This window comes from Vicugna pacos, chromosome 3, assembly GCF_048564905.1.
Source record: "Vicugna pacos chromosome 3, VicPac4, whole genome shotgun sequence".
Lineage (NCBI taxonomy): Eukaryota > Metazoa > Chordata > Mammalia > Artiodactyla > Camelidae > Vicugna > Vicugna pacos.
The window spans coordinates 105,310,117-105,331,192 of record NC_132989.1 but is presented as its reverse complement, the minus strand read 5'-3'; the positions used below and the strand labels follow the sequence as shown (position 1 = coordinate 105,331,192).

The window sequence follows — 21,076 nt, the reverse complement described above, 5'->3', positions numbered from 1 at the left end:
TACTAATGCAAAAGAATCCAGGATACAAGACATAGATAAAAAAGATAGATAGATAGATAGATAGCTGGATGATGAAGACAGTTATGTAGATATTTATAGAAAAATAAGGTTATGTGTCTTAACATACATGAATGTAAAATGTATGTATAATATAAATATAAAAGCAGATGAACTATTTACTCAGTAAGTATAAATCATTGAACTAAAAATGACCTGGAAAATGATTATATAGATAGTTAATCCAAATTTTAATCTACAATAGATTTAAGTATTGTGTATTTTAGATTAATATTCAACTTGTATTTAGTTAATTTTGACTGAGTTCCCTTCTAGGTAATTTTACACATTTTTAAAATCAGGATATAAAGTTCTTTCTGCCAATTTTTTAGCATTAAAAAAAGAAAAAAAGAAAATGTTTTTTTTTTTTTACCACCAGGTGGAGAACTGACATTACTGTAAATTTGATACTGTCAGAAAAACTTGTAAAAATCTTTATACAAAATATATCAGAATCACAAAAATATGATATCTCACAAAAACTAAAATATTTACATTGTTTAAAATAATTTATAAAATTTTGTAAAGTATAATGTGAAGAAAAAGATACAGGCTATTTTACTAATTATCTTATCAATGTAAATATCAGTAGATTAAACAGCATTCTGTTTAGATCAAGATAAGGAAGGAAAGAAAACAGGAGGAAAAAAAAGCAAAAGCAAAACTAAACACAAAAATACAAAGTTTAAATTAATATTGACTCCAGTTTAAATTTCTATTAGTAGATTTTGGATTGTACTTTCCAAAGATTAAAGCAACCAGGGTAACTGATTTGAACTTCTAGTTACCTTTGTAGCAATTAAATTAGGGAAGTTTTAATCTGTTTTTTTTTTTTTTGGTTGGTGAAGCTCATTCAACAGACTACAACACAATATTACAATTGTTTCCTTTAATAGATATGAGAAAAATAACCAATCAGATGTTATGAAGTTTCTGCCAAAGTTTCTTTTTTATCCCCGATTATTTTTAGAAGTCTTGTAGTTCTCTCACAGACTCAAAATTTTGTAATTTCACTAGCCGCAGTACCAGTTAAATCTTGCTATTTGCCTTTCTACCACCTCCCCCTAAGAAAAAGATACCTACTACTTGCTTTTATTATGTTAAAATCAGCCTTATTCATATCCATCCAACGGACATTACCTCAAAGGGACGCATAATATATGTAGTCTCAAGCCAGTTAAGTATTTACCTAGAATTATTTTTTTCCAGACAGCACACTTTAGAGTGGTATTAAATACTTGCTTAATTAGTTGATTTAATAATTGACTAAGAGTATACCTGCCTTCTAAGAAGATACGAGAAATCTCTCTCAAAGAGAAAATGCAAGTGTTAAAATAAACAAACAAACATAGACCAAATAAAAATACTTCAAGTGGCAATAATGGAGTGGTATGTAGACATTATGAATTGATTTTGGTTAAATAATTTCTATTCATCTGTCAAACTAGCATCTTTCCATAGGCTATGGTTACGTTTCATTAGGTTTCATTCCCTAAGCACCTAACAGAGTGGCTGTCATATAGAGTTGCTCAATGTTTGTGGACTTAAAGCAGGGTTTGAATTTGAGGCCACAAGAGCAAAGAAAAAGAATACAATCACAGGTTACATTGTATACCAACTGCCTACAAGAGGGGTAAAGACTAACCCAAGGTAAATTTGTCTGAGTTCAAAAAGCCATGACTACGTAGAACGTGATGTGACTTTTGCAAGCTACTTTCTATAGAGAATACGTGTTCCACAGTAGCCACACTTAAACCTGATCCTGTTGAAGTGCTCCGGAAGATATTAGTAAACTTAAAGATGAATTCCTGTTTACTTTATGTAAAGTTGTCCTAAACTTCTCAGGGACCAATTCCAAAGAAAAAGGAAAAGGCATGGAACTTGTGAGGTGTTTTTTAATTGTCTTTTTTCTCCCTCTCTTCATACCTATAAATATAAGTATAATTGATCAGAAATGTGTCTACATCCTTTGTGTCTTGTTGTGTGATTGTGATACCGAAGCTGAAGAAGCACCAAAAACCTTGAATCTAGAGTGTGATCTGTCAAGGTCTAATCTTGTGGTACATCACCAAGTGTTAGGAAAGGTCTTGAATTTTTCCAGATAAAATAGAGCAATGGAGGTCTATAAATCTCCTCTAACAAGATATCTAGTTGGGAAATTTATGACTAAAAATTATCAAAGACATGGCTGGCAGACAGAGATCTGAGAGAGACCAGGAGCTGTCAAGTGTAGTGCATCTCAAAGTTGAAACATGTCCAACAGTGCATGGTGGAGATGCTTATACATCATTGGGGCACATGGAGGGTTGAGTGGATTTTTTAGGAAAACAGGAACATCTAACTTAAAAGCTTGGAATATTTCTGCGTAGTCTATCTGATCTATTGAAGGGGAGAAACTTTAGGTTACATATTAGATTTATGCGTTTGCTTTTCATTTGAACGCTTAAAAGCAAAAATAATAAAATCAGAGATCAAAGGAACTAACCCAATCTGGCATCATCACTGAGGGATTCTGGTTAGTGAAGGGGAAGACTTCAGCCAGAATTGAGATGCTTCAATGTGAGAAAAACATTTTAAACTGTGAAAGGTTATCTAAAGGACATCAGATAATAGAGAGTATAGATGAAAGTGTCCCTCTTTTCAAGGCAATATGCTGATATATGAATTTTATGTTTTCTAAAAGAACATTTATGAGGCTAATAACAACACATGTGAAGCAGCTATACTTTGTAGCACTCTATCAATATAAGTTAAATAACAGCTTTTTGAAAAGTTGTGATCCTATATAGCATGCCTACAAAGTTCGTAATTATCTAATGACATTGGAAGACTTGCGACAAACTGAAATACTGGCCTTGTTCAAAAAAGATGGGCTCACCTGCATTCCACTTACAGGCCCTACCAAAATTAAGATGTAATAGAAGTAAAACGGTGATTCATCACTTACATCTTTTTTGGACACTGAGGGTTAGTGTACATAAAACAAGCATATACAGAGCGCCGAATTTTCTGTTCTTTACATAACAGATGTACATTTTAGTAAGGTGGAAGGCACTCACATTCATGAAGACAAGCATGTCTCAATAAAACATTGTAATAAAGTCTACAGAATGTGGCACAAGTGAGAGAAACTATGCATTAGTCACGTTGGATAGTTTAGGTTCTGTCGTTTTATTTCCAATGGCTTGACATTTTATCATTTCTAGAAACCAAACAGCAATAAAGCTGGAGTCATTCAGATTAATTCAGAACTGAAGTGATCTTCAGCTGTGCCAAAGCTGGATGGCTTATGATGTACTATGTAGTTACGCTGCCAGCATCTTCTGGGTGTCCTACTTCTGACACATGCGAAACATCTTAATGGTACTACCTGTACCACACAGATTAAGTTATACAACAGGTGACAAAAAATGGTTCACAGAGTCGCTAAGAATACATACTTACATATTTATCAAATATGCATGCTATGCTTAAAAATAATCACGTTCCCACGAAAAAGGAGAAAACTGTGTGTAGTGAACTAAGGTAGAATTATAGTGATCAAAGTCTGTAATTGCTTGCAGACAATGTCCCCTGTTAATTCCAAAGGTAAAAGTATCTGTTACTCAGTTATGGGCTAAGTGGTCATCCTTTCAGTAACTAATGCTATTGTAAAAATTATACTTTGGTTATTAGAACTTACACAATGTGTGCGTGCACATTTATCAATACCTAAGGACAAAGGATACATACTTTCCTCCCTTTTTCTTTGAAGAAATTTCCAAGTATTGATGAAAACACAAAAGAGATACATTTACTTAACAAAATACAAATTAGAATGTTACAGTTTAATCAGAAATATAGATTATAGGACCCACATAAATATGTTAAATGAATGAATGAATTACATAATACTGCAACAACATCCAGCAATAAGAATAGCAAAATAAAAAGATGGAATTCTCTTTTGAAATGCATTTTATTTTATGCTTATAGTAATAACTAATCTAAAGTTACTCAAAAGCAATTTATAAGAAGTGTCCAACTGCACATACAACTTGTCTGTACAGAGCAAGTAACTAATTTGGAGGTAATTAGTATTTAAAAATGCTGGAGTACTAGAAATATTAGAAGCTTCAGTAGAAACTATTTCAAATTGATAGGAATGATAAACATTTTTAAGAACTGGAAAACATATATTTGAGACACCTAATTTGATGCATATTTGAAATATCACATTTATATTTCAACTTTAGAAAGTAGAGAGAGGGTTCAAGATAGCAAAGTAGGAAGAACTTGAGATCACCTCCTCTCATGCACACACAAAAATTACAACACTTACAGAGCAACTATTTTTAAGAACAACCTAAGGTCTTACAGAAGAGATGCTCCACAACAAAAGACATAAAGAAGGACACACAGCGAAATGGGTAGGAAGGGAGGAGTCAAGATCCACACCCCAAGGTTGGTGACTGACAAACGGGAGGGAAGTCAAAACCACAGAGGTTGAAATGGAAACACAACATTCAGAAAGCTATGTACACAGAAAAAGTGGTTCTAAGTGGGAAGATTATGATGATATGGGCGTACCTCAAGAAATAAGAAAAAAATCTCAAATAAACAATCTAACTTTACATCTAAAGGAACTAGGAGGAGAAGAACAAGCAAAGCTTAAAGGCAGCAGAAGGAAGGAAATAGCACAGATCCGTGCAACCTGCTGTCGTCTCCAGGTGGATGGTGGCAGAGTTGAGTTGAATTGTAGGACACCTCGTTGGTGTTCTGAGAAGTGCTTGACGGTGTGGGGAAATGCCTCCTCCCTCACCCCCTCCACACTGGAATTGGGTCCAGTAACATAAATTAGGGAGGTAGACATTAATTAAACAGTCACACAAAGTAAAATCACAAAGTAATATCAGTGTTCTAAAGGAGAGTTGCACAATTCTATTCACTTTTGAGTCAACTAGGTGATGTTGACCCTGTGAAGTCAGCTAGAAGACATTCTGAACAAAAGTAACCATGTGACAAAGTTGATATGATTGTAATCAAAAGCCTTTCCATAGTGTTTGTTCAATTACTCCCACTATGACTTACCCTACTTTAATATCAGATATTGATGTATGTAAATACGTATTTATATATGAAGTAAATATCAATGTTATTATCAAGTCTACAATCTTTCAGTATTAATGAATATCAGTGTATTTGATCTTTGTACATCCAGCAATCCATTATCATCCCCCCGTCTTCTTTCCTCATCCAGCTGAAACAAATGGTTTATCATTTCAGTATCATTCAAACCTCTTATCTATGTCATCTTGCCCGTGTCCTTCTGGTGCCACAATCTGGCAAAACTCAACCCCTGATAATGGTAATTATCCTCCATCTCAAAAAGGAGGTGTGGTTGGCTGAGAAAACTACAGAGAGGCAGCTAGATATCACTATACATTTTGATCACTCGCCTCAAATGCACTTTCAAAATTGATTGCAAAGCCTACAAATTAGCCAAAGAAATTTATGACCAATCTCTGTGACTTTCATTTTAAACTGGTCTACTCTCCACAAACCTGTGCTTTACCGTTTACCATTTCCTTTCTCAGTGGGTGACCTTCCCTCATATTTCACAGAAAAATAAAATCATACCACATAGGAGAGAGCTCAGCTTCCTGAACCTTCAGACAGTCCCACTTTGTGTCACCTTTAGTCTAAAAAAGCACAACATGCAAGATGTAATGAAAACCTGTTTTTTTTTTCCTTTGTGTCCCATTGTTCCTTTAGACTCGCTTCACTGAAAGTAAGCTTTGCCTTATCTGCTCATCTTTAAATAATAGATAGTCCTCTGTCGACTTTAATTACCAAACTCTAGATTTGGAACTCAGAAATTTCCAGTGTATTGTATTAGTGTTTCGATCCTTATGCAAAATTAAGACTCTCCTGTCTGCCACTCCAACTATAAGCCAAACTGGACGGGTGCATATGGGGCTGCAGTTTGGTCATGGATGGCTTGACGGGTTTACCCTCTTCTCATCACTCACCTGCCCAGGGCATTTTCACCTCCATACAGGAGGCGGCAAAGCTAGGGGAGAGGGCTCTTCTTACTTGTATGGAACGCTTTCCCCTCTCTGGGATGGACTGTCTCCAGTGGCTCTTTGGGGAGGTTTCTGGAAGCTTCTCCTAACTACAGATCCCATGGCAAAGGCATTTCCTCCGCTTTGATGCAACATTCCCCTCAGCCTTCTGATCTCCAAATGACCCATTCCACGCTCAGATTCTACCTTTGAGAAAAAAATCTCTCCGGCAGGATTTAAGATGACTCTGGGCTGGTTCTCCCTTTTGCTTGCACATTTCAAACTCCTCCTTTTGTTGTCATAATTACTTTTTTGAACAAAGCCCTGCTTCTGAGAGTCTTTGCTTTTCCAGGACGGTTTAACATTCTTAACATTGAGACAGGCATCAGTCCTCGAATTTCTCCCATTTCTGGGAAAATATATTGGACTTTACAATTGGTCCTTGTTGAAGGGAAGACTCCCCTCATAAGACCTGAGAAGAGAGGGAAAGTCACCCTCACCCGTTACTTTTATTAGATAATGACTCAGCATGGCTTTTTCCAAAGAAATCTTCCACACAGAAGTTCCTTCCCTCCCCACTCTACACAAAGTGTTTTAAAAGGATATAAAGAGCTTAGTTGTGATTGAGGGCTTCAAGGGTCTTAAGTGCATCCTGTCATTTCAATTGTAAATTCTGAATTTTATCCTTGACTATGCTGTATCCATTTCATCTTCGCTTCCAGTGGAAACATCAATATTAACATTTTGTTGTGTCTGTGAACCTTGTTCCCTCTCCTCTTCATCTGCAATAGGGATGCCTCTCTTCTCTGTTTTCTTTTATTAAACTCCAGCAATTTGTAAACAGAGTGCAGAGTCTATCTTCTCTGCAACTGAGACATTCCCGAGAAGGCACAAACGGCTCAAATTTGATTACATTACAAAAGTTTCCCTTGTTCTCGAATTTGATTGCAGCTACCCACCTAATTTCATTTTTCTTTCCAAAAGAACTTCTCAAAGATAGTTTCTATTACCCATTCCTAACTATCACTTCGCAAGCAATTTTAACTTGATTTCTGGACCTACCCATTTATGAGGAAGAGTTTCCCCTGAGATTTCCATGACATCCATGTCCCTAACTCCAACAATAATTTCTCAGCAGCATTCCACATTCTTGGTTATGCCATCTCTCCTGAAGCACAGTCCTCTGTCACATCTGTGGCACTCTACACTTCTGCTTTCCCCCCCGCCTCACATCTTACTCCTGCTTAGCTTCCTTTGCTGGTGCACCTCAAAGAGAACCCAGATAAGTGATTTTCAAATTTGGCTGCAAATTGGCATGGTTTGCAAAGTTAAAAAAATATATAAATAAATAGGCTGCTCAAGATATTCTGATCGAATTGTTCTGCGCTTCGTTCTGAAGAGCAGGACTGATTAAACTCCCTCCCGTTCTGCTCTGTGATGATGGCCAAGAACCATGGTCTCGCGTGTCTTTTACCCAGGCTTTCCTTTTCCTGGCTAATTTCATTTGTCCCTTTTCCTTTGCTTACTATCTTTGTGCTAAACATTCTTTAGTTTTTAATCCAGCCTAGACATACATTTTGAGTTCCATATGTGGCAAATCACTATCTGATTCCAAAATTTCACTTCAATCTTCAAAGCATCTCAGCCTTGACATATTCATAGACTTGCCAAGCCCCCAGAAGACCTCTCATAAAAGTCACTGTCTCAGCAAGCAGTATTACCATCTCCCCAATTCCACAGACTAGGATCCTCTTGTCCATAACAAATTCATGAACATTGCTGATATTTTTACTTCCTAAAATCACCCAAATCTATCCACATATTGCCATTTTTAACCCCTAGCACCACTATTCCAGATTAAATGACTCACACTTTTTGTTTCTATCACTGCCCTTTGTCTAACTGGCTTTCCTATGCCTACTCTCCCTCCCCTTGCCCTAACTGCAATCTCTTTTTTGTATTGCATTGCAAGGATAGAAGGAGTCCTGTGGATTGCTCTCAGGTAGAAATTCCAGTCCTTTTATCATGGAGAAGACTGTTGGAGGGAAATGTATGAACTTTCAGAAAATCTATGAGCATCAGTATGAAGGAAAGAAAGAACTTTTAAAATATATATTACTTTTTAAATAGAATAGACAGTTAAAATGATAATAATAATAATAATTAATGTTAATAGCAATCATTTATATAGTGCTTCCTATTTTTCAGGTACTTTTCTTAGCATTTATCCATTATTAAGTAATTTAAAATCACATTAAGACTATGAGATAGATACTATTATTATAATTCCCAGTCAGTGATGTCCTAGTAAATGTTTAACAACCAGATTAGAGTAGGGAAAACTTATACAAGCCCTGACTTTTTAATGTTTGTCAGTTTCTGTGGTGTAAGTACTCCCACTATGGTTGATGTCAAGCCAACATGACATCACTGAACAAAGAGTTGGGAGGAGATGTGCACAAAGAGCTATGAGGTAGAGCCAGCTCCAGCGTATCACTCTACTGGTCTACAGGTGAGAAAACTGGAGTGCATACACGTAGTCACTTACAGGCAATGAGATGAGCCAATCAAGTGGCATCTCTGATCTTCACTACAGTCTCTCATTTGGTTTGCCTATTTCACTTGGTTTTTACTGCCTTAGCCTCAGTCAGATGGGAACAGTAATGAGTTATCAAATAAGCCCTTTCAAAATGCAAATAATTCAATTTCTTCTTAATTTCAGCTACACTGATGAATGCAAATCCCAATTAAGGGTGGAATCGGTGAGCTGGATAGTCTTGAGCTAAGTTTCTCTTTCAGTGCTTATAGAGCGAAAATCAATGAAGATATAGAGAAAAGAGCATTAAGAGATACAAGAGGGTACCAGGAAAGGGATGTGGCTCTAAAGATAGAATGGCTTCTGCTTCTGCACCCAAAAAAGGAAGGAAAATTTATTACATCTCTTTCTGTCCTTCCAATTCTCCCTTTCTTATTACATAGCTCCCAGCTTTCAAGTACAATTTTTTTTAAGTTTAATACAAAGTTTTACTAGTTTGTAGATTCAATAAACGTGTATCTATATTTCTATGCAAAACTAATTACTCTTTATAACATTATTTTTTCAAGAAGTTGCATTAGAAATTTCAACCAAATGAACCATGAAACAAAACCCATTTATATTACTTGATGGTTGCCAGAATAAAAAGTGTTCCTAGTTCTCAAAAATATGTATTTTTAATATGTGTAATTTATATAACCACTATTCCCATTACCTAATAGTAAACATGATGGAAATCTTGGCAAGAGGGCACAGCATTTCAAGTGCATCAGTAACTTTCCATTGCACATTCATTTTATGGAGTACATTTAATATTCCCTTAAAACCCCATTAAATATGTAAACCTTTCTTTTGCCCTTGTTTGTGTAATTTCTGATCCACCTAACAAAATACAGTAGTTGGATAATTCTCATTGATGTTGCCCAATTTCACAAAAATAGGCCATGCCAGAGGTTTTATTAAAAATCATAAATATATTTAACACCTTGAAAATGTCTGAAATTCAAATCTGCCTGGGAATATTTATTTAACCAAAGGCTTGATTTCTTACAGATTTTTTTGAATCATCATGAGACTAGTCTAGAAAAGTGAAATTTGGTGATAGTCTCTTCCAATGTAATATTTTAGTTTCTTTTAATCAAAACTAATTTTTTTGATAACACCCAACTCTTTGATCTACACATTTTGATTCTGAATATTCATCTTATATTAATGTATTATACATGTACACAATGGTTTAAATTTTCTGTAATTTCGTATATTTTATTGATTGAATATCCCATATCTCTTTCGTATTTTGCGGTTTATGCAACAAAATGTTTGCATAAAATGTTTCACTTGCCCATTATTCCTCATTTCCTTTTGCATAAATTCTATTCCTCACACTTTCAAGGACAGCTTCAAGGTATTTTTTCATGAAATTTTTTCTTGTCTTTGCACTACCATTTTTTTTAAAACAATTCTTTAAATAATACATTTTTTTGCAATGATCTAAAATATTTTGGCACACATTTGCTGTTCCACTGGCTAACTCTTAGAGATTTCAAAAATCAATATTTATATTATTTCCTTCAACAGCCTCTCAGATGTACTCTATAGTAGCTTGGATACCCCTCTTACATATTTGTATATCACTGCATGCATAAGTCTGTCATTTATTTTACTTCAAGTAGTAAAATTGTCCATTAACTTAATCTCCCCATTATACACAGAGCTGATTGAAGGAAAAGATTCATGTTTTTTTTTATTCCCTTTATACAGTGCAAAAAATTGATATAGCCATTTTTGCATTTAATCTTCAATAAAACTAACAATCAATGAGACATTATTCATTAAATGATCTAAATTATTGTGTCTCCTATTTGTTAATAAAATAGATTTCTTATGTACAAAACATTTTGTTCCCATGGTTTTTAGTATTGTTTATATTCTGTTTAACTTTCATAAATACTTTAGAAGTGCAATTTCTATGCCGATATATAAAATTTGCCGATATTGCTAAGACCAATAAAAAGGCAAATATGAAATAGAGAAATTTAAACCACATGAAATGAGTAAGAATTTAGGATGCCTTTACATCTATGATTAAAAATGTACACCATTGCCAGAAATCTCTGTACCAAAGTTTTGAGGTGGTAGGTTTAAAACTCTCCTTGTACCTTTGTTTATTCCCCTTCCTGGATTTTCTTATATTAAAAATTAAAGAGTTACGTCTTCTTTAATCTGATTAATTTCATCCATGCCTCAGGATCCATTTATCACGTCTATGTTTATGTCTCTCAGAAATGTTTTTTTGACTCTGACTTCTCTTTGAGGCTCCCCATGTTTTCAGCCATCTTGTTGCTGAAACACCAGCCTCTGAACTGCGATAGCCGAATTGAGACTTGGAGGCAGAGTTTTGGGAGTGTCAGAAAAGGGCAGCTTTAGTGCTTTGCCAGGCAAAGGGAGTTACAGCAGGCTAGTGCCTTAGAGACTGTGAATCCATCTTGAATTTGGTGTGCTGAGGTTTATAGAAAAACTGGATGGAACAGAAAGGCAACAACAATCAGAGTGGTTTCCAATCCATGCTGCGTTCTTTTTAATCTTGATGAATCCACCTGGTGTTATGGAGAAACTCCAGAGGGTCTATTTATTCTTCTGAGGCTCTCAGCCCATGACCAGCTTTCTGAAATACAGCTTCTGGGTTAAAGGATAAGCTATTCTGGGTGAAGAATGTACAGGGAGAGGAGTGCATAATGGAAAGGTTGGGGGCTGTATAACACAAAAGCAGTTAGTAAATGACGCAGAGATGGGGGTTGGTCAGAGAGAAGAGAAAAACAAGTTGCAAGAATTTTAAGTCAGAATGAATCAGCAAACAGCTTAAGCATCAGGGAAGCCATTTTGATAATTGGTTTCCTACCTTTTCAGTCTTTTGCTAATCTCCAATCTAATGTCCACATATTGACAGAAAAAAAATCTCTTACTTAAACAATTTCTTCACATGTTCTTTTTTTGATGCTTTTCTTTTTGGAAGGGGAGGTAATTAGGTTTATGTATTTAGTTAGTTTTAATGGAGCTACTGGGGATTGAACCCAGGGCCTCATGCATGCTAAGCATGCACTCTACCACTGAGCTACACCCTCCTCCTCTGCATGCTCTTTCCTTACTTGTTTCTGAATCCAATAGATCACAAAGTCCTTTCCGTTCTGCTGGTGAGTATCTCTCAGCTCTGCCTCTGCTTACCTATTCCAAATACCTGCCCTGGCTTTGTGCCACATTTACTCTCTACTTCAGTGTTTACCAAGTTAACGAAGTTAATTTTCTAACATATTGATTTATGGTATTGCCCCTCCACTCAAAAGCTCACATATACATGCATAAATATATGTGTACATTTCAGGATTGTGGCACTCTGCAACTAACATCCTCTCTGTTAAATTCTCATTATATATTTCTTCTCAAATGCTATACCTTTCATAAATATTTCCTAATAATCTCAGGTCTAATAGCCATCTCCTATTTCTGCCAATAATTATTCTGATCAAAATTTTGGAAGTTTATTTTGGCTGTAATATATTAATACATATAGATATTTGTCTTACAGAGTGCACAGTTGGCTAAGAATCAAGAACAAGTATCAATAAATACATATATTTGATTACATACAAGTCACAGAAAATTTTAACTGACTATTAAAGTGATTTTCATAGACTGCAGTGATAATAACATAAACTTAAGCATTTTAAGGAAACTGAGAAAATGATGTTAACAACCAGAGCATATATTCTTTACTCTGGGTAAAATTGTTTAAAATGGTATTCTCATTAAAATTTCCAGCTAAAGAATGTCACTAGCCATCCAGCTCCATAAGGATTGAGCCATCATCAGCCTCTGGTGCTGAACTTCAACCCACCCTAAACAGATTTCCTTATGTGTTAACTAGTTTGTCTGTTTAAGAACCTATGGGTTTTATTAGATCATAGGTAAAGTTTCACATTTGAACTGTGGATTATACAACGCCAAAATATTCAAGCCACCTCTCCAAGATATTAATTTTTTTAATGACACTTAATGTGAGCCAGAAAGTATACACATAACCAAATATATTAAATATTATTGGACCCATGGTCTTTAGACTTTGTTATTATTGTTGATAACATAGGTAAGATTAGGGGCAAAATCTTTACTATCAGTTCTGTTTTAAACTTTATTTAATATGGTTCGGAAAAATAAGAGATATCTTAAAGACCTCTAGATCCTTTGATCTTGAGTCAGTTCTGAGAGTCTGCTGATGGGGCAATAGAGCAACCAGGTTACGATCTTTCGTACTTTGTTACATGGGCAACAGGACTAAGTACAGCATCAAAAAGTGTCAGCACCATTTTAAACAGACTTACGCTTTCTATTAGAAAAACACAGTATGATATTAATAGTGACAATACTAACAATGAGAAATGATTCTAAAACAGTTATTTTTCATTTGCTTATATCTGCCTACATAGAGTCTAGTGAAACTCACTGTTCCTTTCTCATTGGAGAATTGGGAGAGCAGAGTCTTTCACTGATCTTGTCTTCAAATTGTATTCAGTTTGATCTAGTTTGAATTCAGCCTTAAAGTGTCAGTAGCTGATATCCCTAACTCTTTGGAAGGCTTCTAAGCAAGATGTAGAGCTGTCTATAAGTACTTCGTTGGTAAAAAAAACACAAAACTTTCAAAACACTTGGTTTAAAATGAATTCATTTTAATATTCAGTCTCCACCTAGATAGGTGGAATTTTGTAGGAATAGAATTTTGCATGAATAAAAAAAAATTCTCATGAGATACAAAATAATTAACTCATTACTTCTAGTTAATGAATAATGAAAAGAGCCTTCTCAGAGAATCAACACGTTCTGCTTCACCACAATAAACCACTGTTTTTCAGATTGTGCCCTGCAGATTACTTATATTAAAATAAACTGGAACACTTATTTAAAATTCAAATTTCCGGTTCTAAGTTATGTCAATTGAAACAGAACTTTCATTACTGAGGCATAGGGTCCCAAAGGAGTCCTAAGGCAAACACAGTTTGAGAACCACTGGGAGAACCACTGGTGAATAAGACCCAAGTTATTATTTGCATGCCTTAACTTCAGGAAGTAGTTATTTCTTATTTACTTTTATTGAAGTAGACAAAGACTCATTTGGGAATTAAACTAGAAGTGTTTATTCTACTGAGTAAAAACCTAGTTTTATAATGTGTCTTGGCTTATTTTTCAAGACTAGAAATAGAGTCATCAAATATAATGACTCATGCCTACATTTTACATGAAAACCAGAAGATACCCAAAGATAAATTTGTATAATTTTTTAAGACCTAAGGTTTATAATTTTTAATGGTTTTTAAACATTTCCTCCCAAATGAGGAGGATATCTAATTGCCATGAATCATGCATACATATAATATCAAAGGTCAGCTTATCTAAATTTTGCCTTATTTCTGTCTTTCAGAGATAATGATCTAAAAGCCGTGCACTAGGAAAAATTGTCAGAGAATACTAGAAATGTGTACTATATTTGAAATTACTTAAATATTAATTAAATTTTAATTGTTGGAATTAAACTGTGTACTAATGTTGATGCTAAATTGGCATCAGTACTAAATTTGAGAAACATAAATAAATATGAATTTATGTCATTAAACCCTCACTATATTAATTTTTTATTACAATTTAAAACTACCACCTGCTTCCAATTAAGGAGAGCCTTAACTTGCATTTGATCTACACTGTTAGCTTTGCAGACTTACTGGTTACACCACCCTTCCAACCTCAAATATTTGAATGAAGCTGAAGTAGTCATTCTCATTTAAACACAAAAGTGGATTTCACGTAAGAGCTATTATTTTAGTCACGCTTCTTCTGGTATTTCTTTCAGAGTAACTGCCATCATCTTCTCTCTCGCATTCTTCTACCTAAGATAACATGTTGGAGACAGTGCTAAGAACAGAAATTCAGCTTTTGCCTTACACTCAGAGGCACCCTTTACGCACATGCTGGGGGTGTTAACAGTGATTTGCACTTGATCTGCAGGTCGGAAGCAGGCCCTTGGCCAGAGCTTCCAGGTAAGTTTGAAGGTGAGATTTGTAGGTTTTTCACTCCCTACAGTAACAGAAGGAGATTGTGAAAGGGACTGAAGTGACTCTCAGCATAACTACACATATTTACATATTCAGGCATATCCTGGGGACTCAAAATCCAGGAAGTTTTCTCCTATAACATTATTTAATTAAATATATAAATCTATGTAAGGTTGTAAACTCTCAGATTGCATATATGTATATAAAAATAAATATAAAATATATACAAGCACGTACAAATATTATATACAAAAATAAACTTAAATCATGAGCTTGTATATTTAGTGGTCAATCTCAGTCGTCCCTCCGACAAACATTGGGCGTCTGGCAGAAGGTGAGGGTATATTTTTTAAGGCTACTGTCCAAATTCAATTAATCTCTAGTTCTTTATTCAGAATGACTTACTACATGGTTTTAACAAGTAGATTTCAGTGTCAAAGCTTACCATTTTTTAAGTATAAAGATGCTAAATGGTAAACAAAGAGAAGTAGAATGTGTGGCCCCATCTGGGTATAACTGGGCTCATGTTGATTCTAATGAAAATCTTTACAAATTACATATTGTAATTAATATTTCTTTAAACATAAATAAGAATAAATTCCAAGTTTTAAGATATTAAAAGACCCAATCTTGACCTTGATGCCAAAAAGTAATGACAGGATGAAATAAGGAGACATTTAAAGTAAATACATCAATATTTTTCAATAAATAAATATATAGTTATCAACAGTTACTTAATTCATTGACCTGGACATCCTGTCATTTTTCTATATCATAAGTGTACAATTTAAGAAATAATATATAGTTGGGGATATATATATATATATATATATATATATATTTATGCATACATAAGTAGTGTTGATAGTTTGATAGATCAGATATTGCTCACTGTGCAGTAGGCATTTTCACTGATGCATTTCATCTTTTAATTTTATTTAGATTGTTTTGATATTAATTTAAAGATAATAACATTTTCCCTGGAATAAATTCTAATATTTACAAATGTCTTATTTGTTAAATTAACAAACTATATAGTATGGATACAATGATATGTTTTATTGTGCAAGTAATATTTTATTGACTTATAACTGAACCAACATTCTAAAACTAGAAACTGTCAATATAAACATGTTCGGTAGGTATTTGATTAAAACAGACTTACTTTAAAATAGTATTCTATTTATGACTAAGTGACTATCTTAGAACAATTATAAATGTCCTATTTTCTACAGTTGAACTCATTTATTATACAAACGGTTCTGTTACACTCTTAGTATGTTGAAAAAGAAAGGAAAAAGAAGCCAGCACTTTACGTTTCCTATAAACTACCTCTTTTAATCTAAAATATGAAGTGCTTTATTTTACCTAAGTTGTTTTCTTATTTATTACAAAACTATTTTACAGAAGAAAGACAGCAACTGAGAGAAGTATTTTGCCTAATGTGAATTAACCACATCACTTAATTGATTTGATCTCATAATGTATGATTTAGATCAGCTTGTTAGATGGTTTTGTCATTTAAAATTCAAGTAATGGAAATCATCAGCATTTTCCTGTAGCTTATTTTAACAGATGGAGAGCCTCTACAGATGCTCCTGATTATAGTAGGTGGCTGCTATATGACTATATGGAAAGGATTTTATAAAGAAAATAGTTTGTCTTTATATGACTGCAGGTAGAGCTCTTTTAACATGCCTAGTATTATTGCCATTTCTGAAACAGCATTCCTTTTTTTGTTTGTGGACAGTTCTCTGCATTATTTGTAGGACTTTTTGCACAAAACAGAGGCATCAAAGGCAAATTGTCTTTTAAGAGAAAGAGCAATAAAAAGTTAAGAGTTGAAGTCCCTTCGTAAGATTAGGTCTTGGTTCTCCCACCTAGGGGCTGCGTGATCTTTGACAAGTTACTTAGCCTTTATTAATAATATAATCTTGATATTTTATTTCTTAATTGAGAAAATACTATACAATCATTGTAAAGTTAAATGGGAACATATATGCAAATCACTCTGCGTAATACACATCACTTGGTAATTTGGTCAATATCACTGTCACCATTATCAAATCGAATTGGCAGGAAATTATGATGCCTTAGGAACCATCTATTTTGCAACAATAAAACAGGAAACTATTTAAACTTTCATCATACAAATGGATATGCCATTTAATTTTATTTTATTTCTGATAGATTTATAGAAAGAAATTGGTGGAAATATGTGCTTAACAATGTCATATACATATATGTACACACAGAGTCAAAACAAATTCTAATTAGTAAATTTTAAGAAATTTAAGAAATCTTGTGCATTTTACATGATAAAAAATGTGGTTCCATGAAGTTAGTCTGAAGGAAGATTTTTTTTTTTCAGTATAATTGCTTAAGAAGTGAACGAATGCAGCTAGTTGTAGAGAATACTCTTTTTAAGTTATATTATGTATGAAATATGTTTTCTTGGCTTTTACATTCAAAAGGTTATCATTTCAGTTTGTAATTGTCATATTTTCAATTTAATTGATCCATGTGAGAAATATTCCTGCAAAAAGAGCATTTGCTTCTAAAGAGATGGCTTTTCTGTTTATAAATGTATTGTCTTTTCCTCTGAAGGGTGTAATTCAAAATGACAGTGTAGTAAAAACGGCTTGACACAGAGGCATATAAAATTTCAAGGGGATTAATTTTTTATTTATGCAAAATGTGAAAACCATCTTCTTTTTTATGATTCAAAAATATCTCTCAGCGATTATACTTTCAGGGTATAGTTCAAATATGCCATGGAACACAAGAAGAAAATCATTAGATCATAGCAATTTATTTGGTTTAACTTCTACCCTCTCATTTCTGTTTATGGTGACAATTCAACATAGGTCTTGTGATTTTTTTTGCAGATGTGTCTAAAAAAATATGGTTTAGAAGTGGCAGATACAAAAAATAATTTTTTTTACATTATGTTAAACTAGAAGAAATTCGAATTTTAGATTAAAAAAAAAACTTTGCCAATTGTGTTGACCTTGGGTTAGTTAATCTCTCTGAGCCTCAGTTTTCTTAACAGTAACATGGAAAATAAAGATTTTAGAGTTTTTTTTGAGAACAGGAAAGAAAATAACATTCTTGACAGCATGTAAATGCTCTAAAGGCTCAAATGCCCTCACCCCCACAATCTTCCCTAGTGGGGATCATCTAGTTACTCTTAGACCTATAGATTCAATTTTGAATACATTCCAAGCAAGCCTGCTGCTTTATCCAGATTCTCTTTTCACTAGCTAAGATCTGGAAGTGATCTTCCTGTTCCCCAGGACCTGAGCACGCCGTCCTGTTTCCCTAACCTTACTCTATTTCTCTCCCATTGAGACATTCTCATTTCCTTGTTGCATCCCAGCCTGTTTGTCTGGATCAGACCTTTACAAACTCCCTTTCATCCATACCCACAAGTTGTTTTCTTTCTGCTGGCCGAGTTTTATACTCCTCATCTGAAAAACATCACTATCATCCTTGTGAATAAGAATATTGTCACTACCTGGGAGTATCTCTGCTATTTCCTATACCCTAGACCGAACATATTTTATATGCACAAGATCCAAAGCAGGACTTAAGTTCCCCATATCACCTTTTTATATAAAAGTAGAACAATCTTTCAAACTAGTCTCCTCAGTTAGCTACTACAGATTGCCACAAATAAGTAGTAAAAATGTTAAAAATCAGTGTTTTTGAGTTGGGAACATGTTCTTTATTAATGCCATATGCTAGAGAATCAAATGCATTGTTTCTTTCTCCTTTTAAATATTTATTTATATTTTTTTCTGTTTCCCTGATTGGAAAAGTAAGGGAAAGTGTTGCCCTAGGATTCTGTGTTATTAATCATAATATATTATTTACTCTCCATTTGTCACATGCATTCCACTGCTTAAATTATGATAATTTCTAACTGCCATTCCTATCACATTTGTCCAGCAAACTTACTTTCTGGTCACTCGGTAAAGATATTTCTATAAGAAAATATAGTTCGATCATTTTAAGCAAAAAAACAAAGTAGGAAACTATGGAAAACCACACAGCTAAACGAATAAAATACCCATTTAGTTACATATTCTTAGCGTTAAATACTTTACCGAATAAACTCAAATTCTCCTGAAATTAGAAAAAAAAAGCATTTTGTCTTGTTTTTTTTTAACCGTTCATACAAATGAGTATCTATTGACTTCATCAAGTTTCCTATATAAGCAATGATAGAAATATTCAGTTTCTGTATTGTAAGTCCTAAGAACACTAAACTATCAACCTTGAAAATGTACCAGAAATTGAACAGGTACTTATTGGTGTTAAATGTAATACTGCAAAAGAAAACTAGATGTAACACAAGTGAGAAGTATTCATTTTCAGTAAGAAACACAGAGTCCTAAAGAAAATATAGGTGTGAATCATTCTATTATCATAGAAACTGTAGCAATTTTCACCTATTGCAGACTAAAACAAAATAGAACTGAAGTAATGAAATTGCATCACTGTAATGTCATCTAATATTTCCAGGGAAGCATATGGAAATGATTCAACATATATAATTGTTAGAGTGAAGGTAGAGAATTTTATGCGATATATTCTATAACAAATAGTATGGTGGCATATATGTCCGAAATATATGTCTTAAATTGCATCGTACTTTTCATATTTATATTATTTTTCAATTAACAAGAAATTAGATGAGATTCCAACCTACTGTGAGCATTTTCCTTTCATATGACTTGATAACCAAAGAGTCGTACAATTATTGACTCATTTATCTTATTTTCTATTCAAGTGACTCTATGCATGTTTCTAATGGAAAAAACGACATTTTTTAAAAAGCTGCACTGATTTAGACTTAACAGGAAAGAACATACTTTTGGGGAATCGAGGTGGATTGTCATTGACATCAGTGAGGGTGATGTTGACTACTGTCGTTCCAGCGAGCCCTCCCAGTTGTCCGCCCATGTCCTTGGCTTGGATGAGGACTTGGTATTGTTCTTTGACTTCCCTGTCCATGTTTGGCAAAGCTGTTCTAATAACACCTTAAAGGGAAAAAATAAAATAAAAGACAAATATCACAAACGCTGTGTTTTCCAAAATAAAATAGTCCACAACAAGGAAGTTATTCTATTTAGATTCATTAGCAAAGACATGCTAACAAAAATCCTGTGTATTTTTAAAAGTGAAACACCCAAAATGATAGGATATTAAATATAGTATGTTAATAACCATATAGTGAAATGCTAAAAGATGGTCATCATTTATTAAGTCAACCAAGTTACACATCATTTATACAGAATTATCCTACCTTTCAAAAAGAATTAAGTTGTTAAACAATATATATTTTATATATAGTAAAAAAATTAAGTAGTTATTGCTGAGCATGATATTTCTAAAAAATGCCATATACTATAATAGAAAAGAACAAATCTGACTCTATATTAGATCTGTTCCTTTAGCTTTAACAACTGTGCCCTGTTTTCTAAGCTTAGTCTTGCTAGCTCTGCACTCACGTAAAGATAACAAGTTGCAAAATAGAGAATAACATTTGTTTTGTTGGAGGTTTTGCAGAAGCACCATGACCTGGCCCACGTGGACAGCTGCAGGAACAAAGAATTCTTATACCAAGAAGTTCGCAACAATCACCACACTCCCTCCCTTGTTTTTTGGTATAAAAGGAGCCTGTATTCTGACTGTAGCAGGGTAGTTCTCCAAGACATCAGTCCACTGTCTTCTGGGTCTGACGGCTTTCCGAATAAAGTCACTATTCCTTGCCCCAACACCTCATCTCCCAGTTTATTGGCCTGTCGTGTGGTAAGTAGAACATATTTGGACTCAGTAATAATACTTCTTCATTCTTATCTATTTTTTAGGACATATATATCAGTTCACTTTTTTAAGCACTTGAAATACCTTCTTTGTGTATTTTATTTTGACTTTCAGGATTCATCTTACTTATTTTAGCCACACATTCTTCTTTTCTTAGGTCTCATTTTGCTTTGCCATTGCAGAGATTTTCTCTCTCGTCATCATGTTACTCCAGCCTCTAATGGAGAGCTGGTCATTTAGAGAAACTCAGTACGAATGTGTGGACCATCTGACCAGTTCAATGACTGGCTAAATGAATGAGGGAATCTATGAATAATTTATAATCATGAAGCACCCTACTCATTTTCTGCCCTTGTGTCCAAGCATAAAACTAATTTATTTATATTTATATTTATTTATAGTGAAATAGCTAAAACCTCCTGAATTTATTGCAAGCAAATTATGAATAAAATTTATAAAAAATTCCAATCTATATTCAGCGATTTTAGGGAGGGACTGCAGAACATTCG

General features: G+C 33.9%; 1 protein-coding gene across 1 annotated transcript in view; it reads right to left on the bottom strand.

Moving 5' to 3' along the window:
• The window catches only part of CDH12 (cadherin 12), a 345,191-nt gene that overhangs the window by 58,777 nt on the left and 265,338 nt on the right, over positions 1-21,076 (bottom strand). The window contains exon 5 of the mRNA XM_031676881.2: positions 19,613-19,780. Coding sequence (XP_031532741.1) covers positions 19,613-19,780 — 168 coding nt within the window. The remainder of the gene's footprint in view (positions 1-19,612; positions 19,781-21,076) is intronic.